Source organism: Anolis sagrei, chromosome 2, assembly GCF_037176765.1.
Source record: "Anolis sagrei isolate rAnoSag1 chromosome 2, rAnoSag1.mat, whole genome shotgun sequence".
Classification (NCBI taxonomy): domain Eukaryota; kingdom Metazoa; phylum Chordata; class Lepidosauria; order Squamata; family Dactyloidae; genus Anolis; species Anolis sagrei.
In genome coordinates, this window is record NC_090022.1 from 270,242,534 (window position 1) to 270,262,866 (window position 20,333).

The 20,333-nt window shown below is 39.7% G+C and overlaps 1 protein-coding gene across 2 annotated transcripts in view; it reads left to right on the plus strand.

The window, feature by feature from the left end:
- ELOVL7 (ELOVL fatty acid elongase 7) overlaps positions 1 to 19,718 on the plus strand; it is a 68,875-nt gene extending 49,157 nt beyond the window's left edge. For both annotated transcript variants that reach the window (XM_060761527.2, XM_060761528.2), the window contains exons 3-8: positions 567 to 757; positions 4,660 to 4,740; positions 5,539 to 5,595; positions 7,381 to 7,486; positions 17,172 to 17,308; positions 18,960 to 19,718. In XM_060761527.2, the coding sequence (XP_060617510.1) occupies positions 567 to 757; positions 4,660 to 4,740; positions 5,539 to 5,595; positions 7,381 to 7,486; positions 17,172 to 17,308; positions 18,960 to 19,181 (794 nt within the window). In that variant the 3' untranslated portion in view covers positions 19,182 to 19,718. The remainder of the gene's footprint in view (positions 1 to 566; positions 758 to 4,659; positions 4,741 to 5,538; positions 5,596 to 7,380; positions 7,487 to 17,171; positions 17,309 to 18,959) is intronic.
- The last annotated feature ends 615 nt before the right edge of the window (positions 19,719 to 20,333 follow it).

A 20,333-nucleotide genomic window follows, 5' to 3' on the forward strand; every position in this document is an offset into this window, starting at 1 on the left:
CAACTGTCATTGCTCAGTGCTATAGAACCACAGGACTTGTAGTTTTCCAAGATCTTTAGCCTTCTCTGCCAAGGAGTGCTAATGCCTCGCCAAACTATAGCTCCAATGATTCCATAGTATTGAGCCATGGCAGTTAAAGTGATGTCAAACTGTGATAATTCCACATTGTCAAAGCAACCCTGGGTTTTGAATCTCCCACTCAGTCATGAGGTTTACTGCATGATTTTGTGCTAGTCAGTCTTCTTGGTTTACCAATATAATTATAAAATAGCAACAAAAAATCTTTCAAAACTGCATAGTTTCCATTTAAAGAGTTATTATGAAAAGAAGTAATAAAATGGGAATGGGAATCTGATTCAGGGTTGTGAATTACAGGTTTTGCTGTTTTACCATGGTAGAATATGTTGCTTTTGCAACCTGCAAAAGTAGCTGAGGCAAGCAATTAATGCACCTGTGACATCATCAGGCAATATGCAGCCCATTTATTATATAAAATAACAAAATGTCTTTGATAAGTGGTTCAGAACTAGAAAACCTTGACAAACCTCTTTTTAATCCCTTTCCAGATCCGCGAGTTGATGGCTACCCACTCATGTCTTCGCCTTTGCCACAGACTGTAATTATTGGCGCCTATATCTATTTTGTCACTCATCTTGGACCAAAGTTCATGGAGAACAGAAAGCCATTTGATTTGAGGCAAATAATGGTTTTCTACAACTTCGGTGTAGTGGCTCTTTCAATTTATATGACTTATGAAGTAAGTACTGTTAGAAGTAGGTTAATAAGTCATTAGGTGTTTTGCTTTGCATACATTTATTTCTCATTTTATTTCCTCCTGGTTCATGAGTTCATTGAAGATAAGTTCATTGAACCCAGGGGCTTATGTGACTCTGCGAACCATTTTTTACATCCTCATATGGATTGAATGGCAGAAGTGGGGAACTTGTTTTGAACTAGAGTTCCCACATTGTTTGCCATTCACCATGATACTTGGGGTTCTGAGAGCTTAAATCTAAAATATCTGAGAAGCAAAGGGTTAGATACCCTTCTTGCTCAAAATGCTCGAGTACGTTTTCCTTTAGCAAAGCTCAGGAATACATGCATCTGTACTTAGCCAGGTTTTGGGAAGCCACATTCCAGTGATGGCTGGCATCAAAGCCAGAAGAGTAGGACAATTATTTTAAAACAATATATTTTATCTTAACAGCTACACAATTACTGCATCGTGATTCCACTTTAGTTATAGCTGTCTCGTATGTGCTTTTGATGTTTGTAGTTTTGGAAGGAACTAGAGCACTGTAGCTAAGAATCCTAAATGCCTATTCCAGGGTCCTCAACCTTTTTAAGTAGAGGGCTGGTCCATGGGCCATATTACAATGTGAAACAACAACAACAACAACAAACTTTATATTCCGCCCTTCTCCCCTAGGGGACTCAGACCGGCTTACAGCATTTACATACATAGGCAAAAATTTATTGCCTTTACAATCATATACAATGAGAGACACAAACAAAGGCAGAGGCTTCTCCTTTCATTTTCGGCTTCTGGGGGCAGTGCTCATCTCTGGCTCTGTAGAGGTGCTTTCTGCATTTTCAAGCCAAGGAGACTACGTTGTCACCTCCTGGTTCTGTGGCCAGTAAGATTGATAGTACAAATAACAACTAATGCATACTATAAATACTATTCAGTAGGGAAAAGATGCCTAGTGGCTATGTTTATGCATACTTCACAACATGGCACATACCATCATAAAGAGGAGCAAAGTAATTAGGAAGAATTCATCCATCTTCTTTGTATATTTCTCCACATTTCTCAGGGCCCTTCCACACAGCCATATAATACAGAATATCAATGCAGAAAATCCCACAATATCTGCTTTGAATTGGGTTAACTGAGTCCACACTACCATATATTCCAGTTCAAAGCAGATAATGTGGGGTTTTATTCAGCTATATGGAAGAGGCTTCAGAAGCACAGAGTGAGAATGCAGTAAAATGACTTACTCTGTATCCTGCTCAATTCAACCTTTAGTGTGGGAACACTTAGATCTCTATGCATGCCTTCATAGGAGGTTGCACAATTTATTTATTTGCACTCTGAAATTATTTAGGGGTAAGTGTGGCTTCCTAGCATCAATCTTTTAAGTTATATTATTCCATGGTTCTACTTGATGCACCATGAGTGGCAGCCACAAAGATTCAAAGAGCAATTCCCATTACTTCCAATTTCTCAAAGAATTGGCTTTGAGCTAAACCAAGGTTGAAGGAAGAGTACCTTGTTTTAGCTCTACAATTTAAAGATGGTGAGCTTTGGAGCCTTAAAAATAACTTGTCAGGCCATATGAAGCCTGTGAACAGTGCAATCCCACCCAAACATTGTCTGACAGTGATTCTTCTGGTTTTGGCACTTTCTCAGTTCTGTTTGGAGATCTCAGGAAATGAACTTGAATTTGTTTGAATGGATATAAATATTTTGTTGCAGTGACAGTGGAAGTTCCTTTCTATTATTTAGGTTTTGTTGTTTTGTATACAATTGTAAAGGAAGATAATAACCTGACCTTTGCCTTCACTTTTGTTTTTTCTGTACTTAATCTGCTATCTCACCTATTATTTTCTTCTGTGATGTTTGGCATAACCTCTAATATATCATTTTGGCAATCTTCTGTAGGGTTTTCAGTATTGTCTGACTGCAATAAGCCTTGCAACAGCCTACAATTGTTACAAGCTGCAAGAGCTTATGAAAGCCTTCTTAATTAACACTTGTGCTCCTCTTTAATTATGTGTGGTCAGATTAGGAAAAATTAAAGTAGCCTCATTTCCAATATGTAGCTTTGTTGTTTAATTGCCTGGAAGAAATGTCTGTGTTGTCATGCCAAGTGGGCTTTTCATAAGCCTGTAGTTACAACCAGATTCATCTTGCAAGGTCTGTGGCCTTCGATTAAGGTGCATGGATTTCCATCTGTATTGCACGATAAGTAAACCCTATTTGCTAATAATGCAAATGTCACTAAGGGTTTGAGTATTTCAGCTAATAGTTGCACAAACTGGAGGGTAATTTAGACCCATAATTGTCTGTTAAAGTCTCCATTGTTGAATAATTTGGATTCCAGCCTAGTTTGTTGAGGCTTTTTTGTAGCTCTAAGTGAAGAGTACCCAAAATGTATTGTGTGCTTTCAATATACTTCCTCTAGCTTGGTATCCTCATAATGACCTAACGCTAATAAATATGCTGAAATGTCTTCCCTTCCTTGCTGCTGTTTGAAAACCAGGTCTAAATTAAGGCTTTCTTAACCTTCAAGAGCAGTTTTGGGCTTTCAGGGGTCAGTTACAGTGGAGAGAGAAGATAGCTGCCATGTGTCCCTATATCGCAGACATGGTCAAACCCAGGCCCAGGTGCAGCTCCTTGGACTCTTTTGTCAGGCCCTCCTTTCTCTCACCAACCTATCCTTCCTTCCTTCTCTCTTTCCTTCTTCTTTCTCTCCCTCTTTCTCCCTCTCTCTTCTCTTCCTTTCCACCCTTTTGTCTTTCATTCCTTCCTTCCATCCATCCTTTTCTTTCTTCCTCCCTCCCTTCTCTTTTTCATTCCTCCTTTCCTCCTGGGAGATGTTTATCTGGGAGAAGAGAAGGTAGAGAGGGAACATGAGAACCATGTTTCAAGATTTTCAAGGGTGTCCCATTGAGGAAGGGGAAAACTGACTTTCTACTGCTCTAGAGACCAGGGCACAAGGGAGCAATGGTTTCAAATGGCAGGGAAGGAGATTCGACTGAAAAGATTAGGAAGAACTTCCTGAGAGTAAGAGATGTTGGAGAGTGGCATAGGCTGCTTCAGAGTGTAATGGAGGCTTTTCAGCAGAGGCTGTCTATCGGGAGTGCTTTGAATGTGCCTTCTTGCACGGCAAGGGGTTGGACTGGATGGCTCTTGGGGGCCTCTTCCAGCTCTAGGATTCTAGGGTGATGTATCAGGAGTAGGCAATACAGGGTCACTTTTTCTTTCCCACCCACCATCTCATCCTGAGCTAGATCAACCCTTTTGTGATCCAAATGTTTCCCGTCTTTCCTTCACTTTCTGCCTCTAAAAGAGAAGAGAAGGGGGGGGGCAGAGAGGGGACTCGGGGAGAATTCCCACCCCACTCTGTCCCGCTATGCGGCCCCCAAGTTAGAAAGTTTGCCCATGTCTGCTATCACAGGTGGAAGACAGGATAAAAATAAAGTGTAAATAAAAATAATTTTTCCTGAGTTTACATTTGCTCATTCTGTTGATCAAGGCTTATCAATCAAGTCCATGGAAGGGCCACAGAGGTCTGTGAACTGGCTGTAAAAATAGGATTTCTTTAGATTTTCTTCCTATTGCTTGACTTTCTCCTATTTTAAAGTACAAACTTAGTTTTTTCAAGCATTAACTGCATTTTTTCATTCCAGACTAGTCTATATGAGGAAAATGTAGATGTTATCTCTGTGTTTTTTGGAGGGACGAGCTCCCCAACATTCATAAAATTCTCACAGAGCTCCATTGCCAAAGAGCAATGGCTGCTGATGAAAACATGCTCCACTGACTAATGACTGTACTATAGACATTTCTAGTCCTAATGTGTACCTACATAAATTGACAGTGTGGTTTTTCAAAATCATTCACTTCTTCCCACTTTCCTCTTCCTGCAGTTTCTTATGTCTGGCTGGGCTACAGGCTATTCATACCGCTGTGACTTAGTTGATTACTCCCGATCACCTATGGCTCTAAGAGTAAGTAATGCAATGAATTGTCATTGTACATTAAACTCTTGCAGTATGGTTATTCTACCTTATTTGCTCCTCCAAGAGTGAGCCTCTACTCAGCAAAATGTGGGTATGCAAACATTTTTACCCCCACCCAAACTATTGTACCCTCCAAATGATGGGGGTGAGTGGCTTCTATTGGTCACTTTATCATCTTTTAAAGTGCCTTTACCTCTTATAGTGATGTGTAATTAATAACCAGTCTCCAATTTAGAAGAATTGTGTTTACAGACCTATAGAAGGTGAAAAGGAAGTAGAACCTACCTGACAAAGTAGTTAGCAGCCCTGTTCCAAGCCTTGTCAGAGTCCTATTGGCCATTTTAGGGCCCACAAAGGCACAAAAGTGTTGCCTTTTAGTTCCTCACTATAGTGCCTGCCTGACTATTTGTGACCATCATTTAAATGTGTGTGGATGTTGTATGTTGTACATGAGAGGCATGGGTGCCAATCAAGTGACTCTTGATGTTAATGGAGGAAAGATCTGATTTTCCCTTGTCTCAAACAGTGCACTGCAAACTCAGGGAAGTTTTAAAAAGCTGCCTGTGAAACGGTGTCCAGCTGTTTAGAAAGCAGATATAAGGCCCTTTTTCCATTTCCCTGTAGATGCTTTCCTGCATTGCATTTCCTCCAGTCTGATGGATAGTGGCGAGATGTTTTTAAGCTCTTCTTCAAGTACTGCAGATTGGCAGTCTTCATGAGGTTTAACAAAGGTTTGTTTTGATATGTTTACATTTTGCTTTGCATTAACATTTGTGTTTTCTGCAGATGGTTCGTGCCTGCTGGCTGTATTATTTTTCCAAATTTATTGAATTGCTAGACACTGTAAGTACCAATAGAATTGGATTAAATAGAATTTAATAAACAAGAAGGAGCACAATAGTATAGAGTGTATGTATAGATATAAGTATGCATTCATTGCTACACATAAACACATATATTCTCCTCCAGAAAACAATGGTTATACATATTACCTTCACAGGGTGCTATCAGTTGGAGAAATTTAGATGCTTTTACTTTTTTATTAGGGCTCCCCAGTGGCTCAGTGGGTTAAACCACTGAGCTGTTGACCAAAAGGTTGGTGGTTCGAACCTGGGGAGTGGGGTGAGCTCCCGCTGTTAGCCCCAACTTCTGTCAACCTAGCAGTTCGAAAACATGCAAATATGAGTAGATCAATAGGTACCATTTCTGGGATCAATAGGTACCACTTCTGCAGGAAGGTAACGGGGCTCCATGCAGTCATGCTGGCCACATGACCTTGGAGATGTCTACGCACAACGCCAGCATAAATGGATATGAGCACCACTCCCAGAGTTGGACATGACTAGACTTAATAGCAAGGGAAACCTTTACCTGTACCTTACAAAAAGTAAAGGTAAAGGTTTTCCCTTGACGTTAAGTCCAGTCGTGTCCGACTCTGGGGTGTGGTGCTCATCTCCATTTCTAAGCCGAAGAGCTGGCGTTGTCCATAGACAACTCCAAGGTCATGTGGCCAGCATGACTGCACGAAGTGCTGTTACCTTCCCACCAGAGCAGTACCTATTGATCTACTCACATTTGCATGTTTTTGAACTAATAGGTTGGCAGAATCTAGGGCTGACAGTGGGAGCTCATGCCGCTCCCCAGATTCAAACCTGTGACCTTTACTTTTCTATTTTCTTTCTCTCATTTATGACATCAGTGAAATATGTAATTGATAACATTGACATTTTATGTTTATGATCTACAGAAGTGGTTTTAACTATAACTCCCAGAAATCCCAGCCAGTTTACCAACTGTTAGGATTTCTGGGAGCTGAAGGCCAAAACATCTGGAGACCCGCAGGTTGAGAACCATTAATCTATAGAGTGTCCCAAAAGTCACCATATATAGGGAAAATGTGAAACTGTATTTACAAAACATTCAATAACATATTAAAAATGTAATGTTGTTAATTTTTCCTATGTATGGAGACTTTGGGACATCCTGTGAAGTAATAGGCCTATGTATATTCCTGATTGTCAAGCCGTTCTTAAATCCGGGTTGTTAATCTCCAGTGATGAAATACAGTGGCAGCATAGCTTCCTGTTGACAGAGTAGCTTTCCCTTTCTATCAGATGGACTACAGAACCTGCTCCATATGATTGGAGACTTGTAGGTGGTGAGATAAGGAGGAGAAAGGTGGAGAGATAAGGAGCAGAAGGGCGTAGGCCCTTTAAAAATAGTAGGTTTACTCACATCATATTGGACGCACCCTTGACAACCACCAAGATGTCAAAGCATCCTTTGAAACATTACACTTCAACATGTGTGCCTGAAATAGATGAGGAATGACTTGGAACAAAACAAAAAACAAGAGTACAGCCCCATTCTCTTGGCAAAACATGTGAATATTTACACCTCTCTTTAAGCAACATTTCCTCATATTACTGTCTAATTAATTTGACTGGCTTGTGGCAGTTTGTGATGGTTTTATAGACTCTTAGCCACATATCGTGCAGCCTGATTGTATCTTAAAATAAACACAGAGATATAGTGAGATCTTCAATACATTATAGTATGCGTTCGTTGCTATTTGTACAGTTATCATGTTACATGACTTTGCAGTAAGCTCTTTTTCAATGATTTCAGGTCTTCTTTGTCCTCCGGAAGAAGAATGCCCAAGTTACATTCCTTCATGTCTTCCATCACTCAATTATGCCCTGGACCTGGTGGTTTGGAGTCAAATTTGCTCCAGGTATTTAAACATTCGCATTCTACACTGAGACTTTGTTTGAAAAGAAAATAGTGTTCAAGGGGTCGAGATTCTTTTTATTTTATTTTATTTTATTTTCTGTGCATTTATCTTACCCTTGCAGTCCTATCTACCAAGATAGATCCGTTGGTGAAGGAAGGATGCATTGCTTTTTAGTGTCAATCATGTTTCTTTTTAAAACTGCAAATATCAGTAATATATTCTACAGCATTATTAAATGAGTTAAGATTTCTCATTCATTTAAATTATTTCATTTTAGAACAGTGTTTCTAAGCCTGGGGGTTGGGACCCCTGGGGGGGGGGGGGTCACGAGGGTTTTTTAGAGGGGTCACCAAAGACCATCAGAAAACATATATTTCTGATGGGTCTTAGAATCCCTTTGGCAGGGAAACCTGAAGATCTCTCTGCCTGTCCTTCTCTTCCTTTTTGGAAACAGACAGTGAATCCTCCCACCAAAACTCTCCTCTACTGCGATTGGTTGGCCTCTCAGCCAATGGGAGTGCTGTTTCAAGTGGGGAGGGGGGAGTAGGCATGCTTGGTGCATGGCAGCATGGTGCACATGTGTGGGCAAGGGAAAGCAGGCAAGGCTGGAGGGAGGCAAGGCATGGAAGTTTTGTGTGGGAAGTTTGGCCCAATTCTATTGTTGGCGGGGTTCAAGGGGCTCTTTGATTGTAGGTGAACTATAAATCCCAGCAACTACAACTCCCAAATGTCAAAGTCTAATTTCCCCAAACTCCACCAGTGTTCGCATTTGGGCATATTGAGTATTCTTTCCAAGTTTGGTCCAGATCCACCATTTTTTGAGACAGGTCGCAGGTTCAAATCTGAGAAGAGGTGGATGAGCTCCCTCTATCAGCTCCAGCTCCTCATGCGGGGACATGAGAGAAGCCTCCCACAAGGATGATAAAAACATCAAATCATCCAGGTGTCCCCTGGGCAATGTCCTTGCAGACGGCCAATTCTCTCACACCAGGAGTCACTCCTGACACGACAAAAAATATATATCTTAAGACTGTATGTATGTATGTATGTATGTATGGTGTCAGACAGAAGAGAATAAGGTTTTACTGGTGCGTACAACTGAGATCTTAAGGACAATTTGTAAATATACTTGTTTTGATAAGAAGTTGAAATTGGCACTTCATCGTCTACCTTGCCGCTACCAATTTTGCCTTGGGCTGAGTTAGGTTCAAAGTATGCTTTTATTGTGATTGGTAGTAGGAAGCAATGATCGAATATGTAATGCAGCTAAAATTAAAACAAATAATCAGTGTAAAAATTGAGTTACAGATAAATCACGTGGATTCTTAAGTGCCTTGGTTTTTAGGTTTGTTCCTGGAGTTATTTGGGATGCTGATTCAAAAAATTGCATTGGATAGACGACATCAGCTGTATGTATTGTTGAAGGCTTTTATGGCTGGAATTACTGAGTTGTTTTCAGGTTATATGGCCATGTTCTAGAAGCTTTCTCTCCTGACATTTCGCCTGCATCTATGGCAGGCATCCTCAGAGGTTGTGAGGCAAAATGTCAGGAGAAAATGCTTCTATAACATAGCTATATAGCCTGAAAAAAACCTAAAATAACCCAGACCTCAATCAGTTGTAGTTTCTTAGATATGTGTGGGAGGTTTTTCCTCTTCTTTTGGCAGAGGCACAGCATAAGCTTTGGGATGCATGATTAAAAGGCTTTTCCTCTGCTGTGAGTATGATAAACACAAGATAGTAGTCTTCAAGCAGAAGCCGACAAGCTGTTAAAGTACTCACAACAGTCTTTTATTGTTGTTGCATCACAGAAAGATCCAACGAACTCTGGTCTCTCTCACCCCTCTCCGCATCTTTTCCTTTTATCTTCCCCCAGCCCCACCTTCACACCCAGCCTCCAAATCACCCAGCTGACACTCATCAACAAGCCTTGATTCACAGTTGGTTTCTCTCGGGATTAAGGAAGTATACTGTCTCCAGACCAAGGGCAGGGCCCACTGACTCCCTTACACTCCTTCAATATGGTTGTCATGATTTTCTATAGATGAGCAAATGATGACTGGTAGATGGCTCATCTTCTGAACAACCTCAAAACCTAGAGTTGTTAGGGGAAAACTGGTGCCATTTATGGAATCCGAAGGTCAAATATATTCAGCAACGAGTCTAACATTTGAGGCACCAAAATGTGTGCTTGCCAGTGTTATCTAAGCTTTTATGTCAGTTGTAATGGAGAGAGGGAACGGCATCTGTTTGGGTAAATATAGCAATAATTCTTTCTGGCATTTTCTGGCATTTTCTCTGCCAGGCTGACTAAAGAGAAGAGGTAACATTGATGATTATCCAATATTAGAATAGAAAATGTGTTCTACTAATGTATATAATTTTTGGAAAGCATAGTGTCTATATCTAGGGAAGTAATGCTACCCCTCTATTCCGCTTTGGTTAGACCACACCTGGAATATTGTGTCCAATTCTGGGCACCACAATTCAAGAGAGATATTGACAAGCTGGAATGTGTCCAGAGGAGGGCGACTAAAATGATCAAGGGTCTGGAGAACAAGCCCTATGAGGAGCGGCTTAGGGAACTGGGCATGTTTAGCCTGAAGAAGAGAAGGCTGAGAGGAGATATGATAGCCATGTATAAATATGTGAGAGGAAGTCACAGGGAGGAGGGAGCAACTTGTTTTCTGCTTCCCTGGAGACTAGGACACGGAACAATGGCTTCAAACTCCAAGAAAGGAGATTCCATCTGAACATGAGGAAGAACTTCCTGACTGTGAGAGCCGTTCAGCAGTGGAACTCTCTGCCCCGGAGTGTGGTGGAGGCTCCTTCTTTGGAAGCTTTTAAGCAGAGGCTGGATGGCCATTTGTCAGGGGTGATTTAAATGCAATATTCCTGCTTCTTGGCAGGGGGTTGGACTGGATGGCCCATGAGGTCTCTTCCAACTCTTTGATTCTATGATTCTACTAATATATATATATATATTTTTCATGTCAGACGTGACTTGAGAAACTGCAAGTCACTTCTGGTGTGAGAGAATTGGCCGTCTGCAAGGATGTTGCCCAGGGGATGCCCAGATGTTTGGATATTTTACCATCCTTGTGAGAGGTTTCTCTCATGTCTCCGCATGGGGAGCTGGAGCTCACAGAGGGAGCTCATCCGCACTCTCCCCGGATTCAAACCTCCAACCTCTTCAGTCCTGCTGGCACAAGAGTGTAACCCATTGCGCCACCAGGGGCTCCAATACATATAATGATGTGTGTTTTTGCACACCTGTCACCTCCCCACCCCAGTATTAATTGAACCACCACAAGAGCAAAAGTCCTTTAAGCCCTGGGAGTTACTCTGCTTAAGCAAGGCAGGTGCTCTAGCACCAAATATCCTTGTGGGTGGTGTTGATCATCATGGGATTATGGTTTACTCCATTGTGCTGCCACCTCTTTCCATTGTATTCTAAACAATCTCATTACCTGTGGAAATAGTTACAAAATATGACACCCCACTTAATACTTGACTTGTGCTGAGCATTTGTAGCCCTATTGTTTGGCTTTTAAAAATTATGAGGCTAATGATATTAATCAGTAGTGTTGGCCCAAATGTTTGTTGTGAGTCACTGATGAAGTTCCTGATAAATTCGCTTTAGACAGAAATTGAAGACTTTTGAAGTGAGATTGCCCATGTTTTCCATTAGCTCTCTTTTTTAAGTTAATTTTTATTCAGAAATAAAAGGGGTAAAGGAATCACAAAAATACAAAAAACTATGTTTATAGCATATAGCAGTGGTTCTCAACCTGTAGGTCCCCAGATGTTTTGGCCTTCAACTCCCAGAAATCCTAACAGCTGGCAAACTGGCTGAGCTTTCTGGGAGTTGTAGGCCAAAACACGTGGAAACCCACAGGTTGAGAACCACTGGCATATAGGATCCAAGACAATCCTCCTAGCATAAAACATACCTAAACATATAAATACATATGACAGACAATTACTTGGATTAATCTATTAACCTCATACTCATTGTTTACTGCCTTTAGCTCCTTGCTTTCCTACCCCCTTTAAAGAACACTATATATCAATACATCTGCTTTTAATAACACTAATTCACAACTAATAATAATAATACTTTATCTATAGACTCCCAAGGGGACTCGGAGTGGTTTACGCACACACAATGCTATAATTCAATTCAAAATAGAAACACACAAATACAAAATAATACAAAATAACAACATTAAACATTAAACAAAGGAGGGGAATTAACATTAAAATGAGGACATACTCAAGATAAAAAACATAATTACACTAGTAACATAATTAAACATTCACAGACATATACCCTGAGAGATCAAGCAGTAAGATACCTAAAAAGTGCCTATCATAGTTATTTTTTAAAAGTACCGTAACAGCCATAAGATACAAATAAGTTAGCCAGCGTTCCAATGCAGTTGATTTAGGGTGTAGTCATCCTGCTCCTCTCCATACGCTAAGGTGCATCAGTACATTTTCAGAAGTTTTTTTTTTACATCCAATAGTTTCCCACCATCTTTGCTGCAGGAAAGTGAAAAATAAGTTCTGGACTTTCTTAAAAGTTACTCAAGGATTTCTCCTTGATCAGCACAATCAGTTTATCCATCTCATCTAATTAATTATTAATTAGCCTTCTGAAGCTAATTTATTTTAAATTGCTTAATGTACTTTTAGCTGTTTTAAAAACACAAGAACTTTTCAAAAATGCATGCTTGGCTAATAATTTCATTAGGTTAATCAAGAAGGCAGAAATACGGGTACAAGATTTTGTCTTGACATGGAATAGAAAGAGTTGTTTCATTCCCTCTTTCTTGATTTTTTCCTTCCCCTTTAACTTCTTGGCAGATGAAATGATTTGGCAATCTTTAAAGCTTGCATATTTTTCTGTGCCTTTTTGGCTGGCCCAATGAAAGCAGTATGGAATTTGAAGTTTTCCATATGGCCTGTACAACTAACTGCTTTTTTGAAGAACCTTAGTATTCTCTTGCCATTTTTTACTTCTCCCCTTTTAAAAGTTCAAGATAGAAGCAAATGCAATTAACTGTTCACCTGAGCCACAAAACATAACTTTTAATTAGGCACTATCACCATGAGGACCGCTCATTTCTGTGCACTCAGCAGCAAGTAATTTTATAGGAGCGAATTTTCCACTGGAAGACGTGTATTGTTTTGGCTCCCTGGCTTTGGCAGGCTTCAGGCAAAATGTGGCAAGTGCTTGCTAATAAGCGTTTGGCTAAGAGGAGAACTGAAAACAGCATGACACATGTTTAGTGTTGCGTAATCTGCTTATTATTCTGAAATGATAGAATGGAATACCATTTCCTTTGGTTTTTCTTCCCATCAAGTCATGCATCAGAAATAGGGAATGGCTTGGGAGAGTTGATGCCAAGGTGTGCTCTGTGGGGTGAGTGGGTGTGGAGATGGCAAGATCCCAGTTCAAGTCACAGCCAAAACCGGGATGGAGACACTGACTGAGACACCCCATTGCTGTGTAAGATTTTATCTAGCAGGATTTTCTGCTTGAGTAGTTTGCATTACCCTGTTAAACTAGCTCCGTTCAAATTCTTAAAGCATAGTTGCTTATCATGCCCCATCGGACTTACGTTTTGGCTTAATGTAGTTGTTTTACTGGTTCCTGATTTCTTAATTTAAGCAGAAGTACTTAAAATCTTGTGCTTTCCTTGGGACTAGAATTCAAAGACATGGCCGTGTTGGTATGCAAAGGAATCTTATAGCGCTTTGGAGACCAACTAGGACAGTGGTTCTCAAACTTCCTAATGGCACGACCCCTTAACACAGTTCCTCATGTTGTGGTGACCCCCAACCATAGAATTATTTTTGCTGCTACTTTCATAACTGTAATGTTGCTACTGTTATGTATCGCAATGTCCATATCTGATATATAGGATGTATTTTCATTCACTAGACCAAATTTGGTACAAATAGCCAATATGCCCAAATTTGAATACTGGTGAGGTTGGAGGGATTGATTTTGTCATTTGGGAGTTGTAGTTGCTGGGATTTATAGTTCACGTACATCCAAAGAGCATTCTGAACTCCACCAACAATGGAAATGAACCAATCTTGGCACACAGAACTGCCATGGCTAACAGAAAATACTGGAAGGGATTGGTGGGCATTGACCTTGAGTTTTGGAGTTGTAGTTCACCTACATCCAGACAGCACTGTGGACTCAGATAGTGATGGATCTGGACCAAACTTGACACGAATACTCAATATGTCCAAATGACAACACTGGTGGTTTTTGAGGAAAATAGACCTTGACATTTGGGAGTTGTAGTTGCTGGGATTTATAGTTCACACCTGCAATCAAAAAGTGTTCTGAACCCCACAAATGAGAAAATTGGGCCAAATTTCCCACACAAAACCCCCATAACCAAAAGAAAAGACTGTGTTTTCTAATGGTCTTTGGCAACCCCCTTGGACACCCCCTCCACCCCCCACTAGTGAGAAAATAGACTTAATCTACAAAAGCTTATGCTATTAACCTTGTTCTCTCAGTTATTTAAGAAGCTATAAAACCCGTTGCATATTAATTAAACAATGTTGTGTGAGGGAAAGCTGAATTCCGATACTGAACTTTGGGCCCTTCCACACAGACATATAACCCAGAATATCAAGGTAGAAAATCCCACCATATCTGTTTTGATCTGCCATATATTCCAGTTCAAAGCAGAAAATGTGGGATTTTATTCGGCTGTGTGGAAGGGGCCTTTGAATATGCTTAGCTGAGACTTTTGATGTGCTCTGAGTCTGAGTCAAGCAATTATTGCAGAACAGATGAAAACCTTCAAGTCCCCCCAAAAGTACAGAGTGATTTCAAAGAGTTATCCATAAGTATTTCTCTTTAAACACAATTTCTCTGTAGTGCAACATTCTGTCTATTCTGTTGGCGCCATTGTGGAAAATAAAACGAATTAAACTGTTGCCATGAAATTATGGTCCCATGGCAACCATCCATGATCTAGTTGTAGATCTGTAATACAGGGCAAGTGTGCAGTATGGGCAGTCATACAATAAATACTTTTCTGGGTTCATGTCAGGGACATGTACAGGCAGTTCCCTATCTTGTTCAAGTTACGAACAAGATAGGTTCTTTAGGTTTGTTTTTAAGTTGAATTTGTGTGTAAGTCGGAACAGGTATATTTTTGAGGTGTAACTCCAGCTAAATATATATAGCCTTTGATAGCATAGGGAAGGGTTAATACCATTGAGGCATATGTCTTGCTGTATGTGCCCCTGGTCTTTCTGTCCCTGTGATCATTGGATTTCAAAACATTTGGTTTGTTGTGGAAACAAGGATCGGAGAGAAAGCTTCAGTGGAGACACCTTTTCCCCATGATAATGCTTCGAGGAGTGAATTTCCCTTCCGAGGGGTAGACTTATTTATTTACTTTGCTTATATACCGCTGTTCCTGTTGTTTCACCCCCGTTCTTAACTATGAGTCATTTGTAAATCGGACGTTTGCAACTCGGGGACTGCCTGTACATAGAATTTTAATTTTTATTGCTGCTTTAAAGACCATTTTGCATTTTTTTTAGTCCTATGTCTAAATGTATCTCTCCAACCCCACCAAAACCAGAATGTAATGTTTTAGTGAAATATCAACATTGCCACATTTGGACAATCATTTATTGGTTTAATAAACCAAGGTGCCAATGAACTTTTTCCCTCTGCATATATCCCTTCTGTGAGCATGCAGAAACAAAAACCTCACTCGTGAGCCATCAAATTAGCAAGCCTTTCATTAGCCATCGTCTTCCTGTTCAGATAAAAGAGAAAGTTATCTTAATTGGAGGATTGCTTGAGCCATGAAGAGACTATAGGCAAGAATAAAAGCTTATTGGTATCTTTGTTTATTAAGCTGAGAAGTGAGAATCTAAGCCAGTTCTCAGCTTTACATCTTCACCAGGCTAACTTTTGTCCTTCATTGAAAATGCCAATGTAATGTATGACCACATGTTTTATATTTAAGCATTTCTATTTCAGTCTTTATCTAAAGATATCAGGGTGGCATACAGTAAAACTAACCTGTCTGTTTTAAGCGCTGTCCAGAAATGAGAAATCCTGAGTGCTTTGAAATTTCTGACTCTTAAAGTTAGTGTAAACAAGTTGGGCAACACTTAGAATTGGACTTCATTTGACTTGAAAATGAGTTGACTGTGAAGAGAATCCGAAAATGAAGAATTCTTAAAAATAGCATGCTAAAAATGCCTGACTCTATTCTGAGACCTTTGTCAAAAGGTTTTTAAAGTCAGATGTTTACATCCAAAGTAATTTCAGAATGATAAGACTCCAAAACAGGATAAATGTTGATTAAGATTTACAGTGTCTGAAAGTGTACAAATTGTATCAATTTGCTACAGTTAATTATCCACAGCGATGGTCTGTTGGCTTCAGATAAAATTCCTAAGTTATCCCTTAGTGCTGTTTCTTCTCCATTCCCTCTGTTATCCTTCCAGCTGGTTTTGTTTACTATGCATTGTGCACACAAAAAGTGGTTAAAGTATAGGACTCGGGGAAACTCCAGTTCAATATTCATTAGGCTATGAAACTCAGCGGGTGACCTTGAACAAGTCACTGTCTTTCATTCTTATTGGGGCCAAGGGTTACTGGAAAGACAAAATTGCATCCTTGATCATCCTTAGATGATGAGTACAGTAATCGCGTTTTAAAGTTTCAAAGGGCTCCTCCAGATTTTTCTTAAGAACCATAAATTCTTGTTTTAAAAAAACCTCCTTGGGTTTTTCTGGTTGCTTATTGACTCTACTACCACTCAGTTTATTTTTTAAAGAGGCTGTTGTGGCATTTTATTGGATCTGCAGTGGGGCTCTTTGAAAGCTTTGGAGGTTGACTGTTAGCTGTGGTAATTGTATGGTTTGGAAGACAAATACCTTCCTGTAATTTAAAAAAAATCTTTAGGGTTAATAATATTAGAGTGCACAATTACTATACAGTAGAATCTCACTTATCCGACATTTGCTTATCCGACATTTCGTCATATCCAACGCTCTTATCCAACACCCCCCCCCTTTCCTCCAGCATTTCCTCTTCAATTAAAGGAGTGCCCCCAACTCTCTCCCCATTGTCACTAAGTGAAAGAGGCAAGATGAGGAGGAGGAGGAGGAGGGAGAAAAGGGGGGAAGGAGGCAGGACCGGAAGTGAAAGTGTCCACCCTCCTTCCCTCTGTGATTTCCATGCTCCTCTTCCACATCTGGGCACTTCCTGCTGGGCCGCTCTAGCCCTGAGACATTGCCTTGCCTTAACCCTTTGAGTCCCTGTTGTTAGTATTCTAAGGGTCTGGCGCCACATCGGATAGGTAACAGTAAGAAACTCTCTATTATCCGACATTTTCAATTATCCGACATTCTGCTGGCCTGTTTTTGTTGAATAAGCGAGACTGTACTGTGAAAAATGAGACTTTGAAATATCACTGTGTCTTTGCATTAAAATGACAAAATAAATGACATTTGAGCATTTTTATAAATAAAAATACATGCACTTCAGTTACAGATACCAGCATCTCCTGTCATATTTGTTCTTGCTGCTCTGATTTTTTTTTAATGTACATGGGATTGGATGATTGCATGGATAATGTAGACTTACTTTTGTGTCCTCTCCCTCTCTCTCTCTTTGCAGGTGGCTTAGGTACCTTTCATGGTATGCTAAACTGCATTGTTCACATTATCATGTACACCTATTATGGAATATGCTCACTGGGACCAGCCTATCATAAATACTTGTGGTGGAAAAAGCATATGACCACCATACAACTGGTGAGTAATTTTTCAAAAAATGAAATTGGAAAAATATATTTGGATGGAAATTAAAGTCTCTCAATTCTACATATGGTAGATGTGCAATCTATCAGGTGTCATAACCAGCACAAACCAGTGTGACACACTGGATCAACTCTGGTATAATGAGTCAGGGTAAATCCACCCCAAGTGGCATTAGCTCTTACGGGAGGAAGGACATGAATCCAACATGCCATGCTTAGAAATATTTCTATGCATGAAGATTAAATAGTTCAGTTTCTGTTCTGGCCTTACTTCCATCCCTTCAAGTATTTAAAAATTTGCCTTGTTATTTTAGAAATATTATTATTTAGAAAGGCCATAGGAGCTATCTACTGAAGACAAAGGGCCAAACTGGAAATAAAGGACCAAATATCAAATATTATAGCAATTCAAAAAGGGACAAAACAAAGCTGTCCCATTGTTAAAGATTGGAGATATTAATTACTAGATTATATCCAAATGGCCAAGCTGACAGATGGTAGAAGAGGAGGAAATAATGGAGAGTTTGAAAACAAATGGAGGCTGGCACTTGGGTATCTGGGAAAGAAGACAAAGGTAGATTTGATGACTGCCACAAAGGAGATTTAGGGAGAGAGGACATATTGGTAGTTACTGGTTAGTTATGTGATCCATATTGATGGGTGTCAGAGGTCATGGGTGTTGGGTTCATGGGTGTGGGGCTAGAGGGATAAGGGTATGCTAAGGTACAATAACTGTAGAGCTAATATCAATTTTCCAAAAGTTTAATGAGTGTTTGCTGTATATTGTTTTGTAAACCTGTTTATTTTTTTGTACATTTTTCTTTTTAATAATAATAATAATAATAATAATAATAATTATTATTATTATTATTATTTCTATCCCACTTTTCTCCCTAATGAGACCCAAAATGGTCCCTCCCTCCATTTTTCTCCCCCCCCCCCCTTTTCTTTTCTGATAGTTTGTTCTATTTCTTACAGACACAATAAAACAATTAAAACTCAAAAAAAGAAATGAAATATTATTCTTTGTATTGTTGAAGGCTTTCATGGCCGGAATCACTGGGTTGTTGTAGGTTTTTTCGATAACAAAATTAATTAAGAATAATATTGGGTTGTTGTAGGTTTTTTCGGGCTATATGGCCATGGTCTAGAGGCATTCTCTCCTGATGTTTCGCCTGCATCTATGGCAAGCATCTCTCCTGACGTTTCGCCTGCATCTATGGCAAGCATCCTCAGTGGTAGTGAGGTGACCTCACTACTTCTGAGGATGCTTGCCATAGATGCAGGTGAATGTCAGGAGAGAATGCCTCTAGACCATGGCCATATAGCCCGAAAAAACCTACAACAACCCAATATTATTCTTAATTAATTTTGTTATCTTTAGGGGGAAAGGACTGGTATGTTTGTGTGTGCATGTAAATCTCAGCATTTGGGATTCAAATTAAGTAAAATGAATACTAGTTTCAGTAGGTGAATCATTTGGAGTGTGTGCATGTCTTATTGCCAAGGATAAAATGCTCCACTTTTACAGAACCACCTTTACATTTGGTGTATTATTAAAGAAATCATCTCTCCTAAACTCTAACTCATCCAATGCTCCCTTCACGCCTTACCTAAAAATGATTTCTCACACTCTTCTGTTCTAGGTCCAGTTTATTTTGGTGACTGTCCATATAGAACAAATCTACTTCATGGAAAATTGCCCGTATCAGTACCCAATCTTCATGTTCATCATCTGGCTGTATGGCTTTTTGTTTTTAATCCTATTTCTACATTTTTGGTACCATGCTTACACTAAAGGCCAGAGACCACCGAAGCATTTGACAAACGGCGTGAGCAATGGCATCAGCAAAAACAAAGCTGAATGAAGCACTCTGCCGCAAACGTGGAATGAATGTTTTGACTTGCACTACTTGACAATCAAGACATTTGGCACAACACACTGGACATTTTGTATACGGCTTTCCAAAACAAACCAATAAAAAGCCCTTGTATTTTTACTATAAATTATTTGAAATTTAATCTTGATGCAGGAGGGAGAGTAAACCTACTGATTAATATTCAGTGGCTTGCAATTTTCGTCAGTAATGTACATATTAGAATATTTTTCTCTATGTATCACCGCAATTAATACTTTGTGGCACTTCTAGAGATGCACTCAAAGATTCATTGTGGAAATGAAGTGTATCTGATAAGTATACAAAAATACTTTGAGCACTGACGGATACATTTATTTTAAGAAGCACTGCAAGTTATTATGCCTTTAGGCAACTTTTAACTGAACAGGAATACAATTCCATAAAACGATTTATGGCCTGTAAAACTGATTGTTAATACGTACATCTACTGTAAACATTAATGTGTTTTATACAAAACTGTACCATATTAAAGATTGTGATTCTTAAGTCTGAAAAATTATTTTGTGGAATTTTAAAGTGCTGTGGAATATAAAGTAGTGTGAAGCTGTAATATTATTCTCCTACTCTTGTCCGGACTATAAATACTGACATCCTCACACATAAGTCATCCGATCTGTGCCATTAGCATCTGATGAACTCATGTCTTCCAAAACCTATCTATACACATAATAAAAGGGAAAATATGTATGTCTGTGGCTGGGGTGCCCACTTCCACAAACAGGCTCCCGCTTCCACAAACAGTTTTAACCCACAGTGCTGAGGAGCCACCAAAAGCACTGCCTCCAATGACATTTCAGGTTATAGCGAGAGCCATGAACATATCCATGATCCCTGCCAATGTCCTCCACAAACACCACACTGCCCTCCACCCAAGTGAAGGCTTTCATTTGGGGACAATTTCACCCTAGATTTTCTGTTTATCCTCCACCACAGACATCTCAGTGTTTCTTACTCTCTCCATTGGTGTAGAATTTATTTATTTATTTAATTTTATTTACTTTGCTTATATACCGCTGTTCTCAGCCCGGGGGCGACTCACAGCGGTGTACAACATAGGAAGAACAAAATTCAAAACACATTATAAAAACAATTCACAATCCA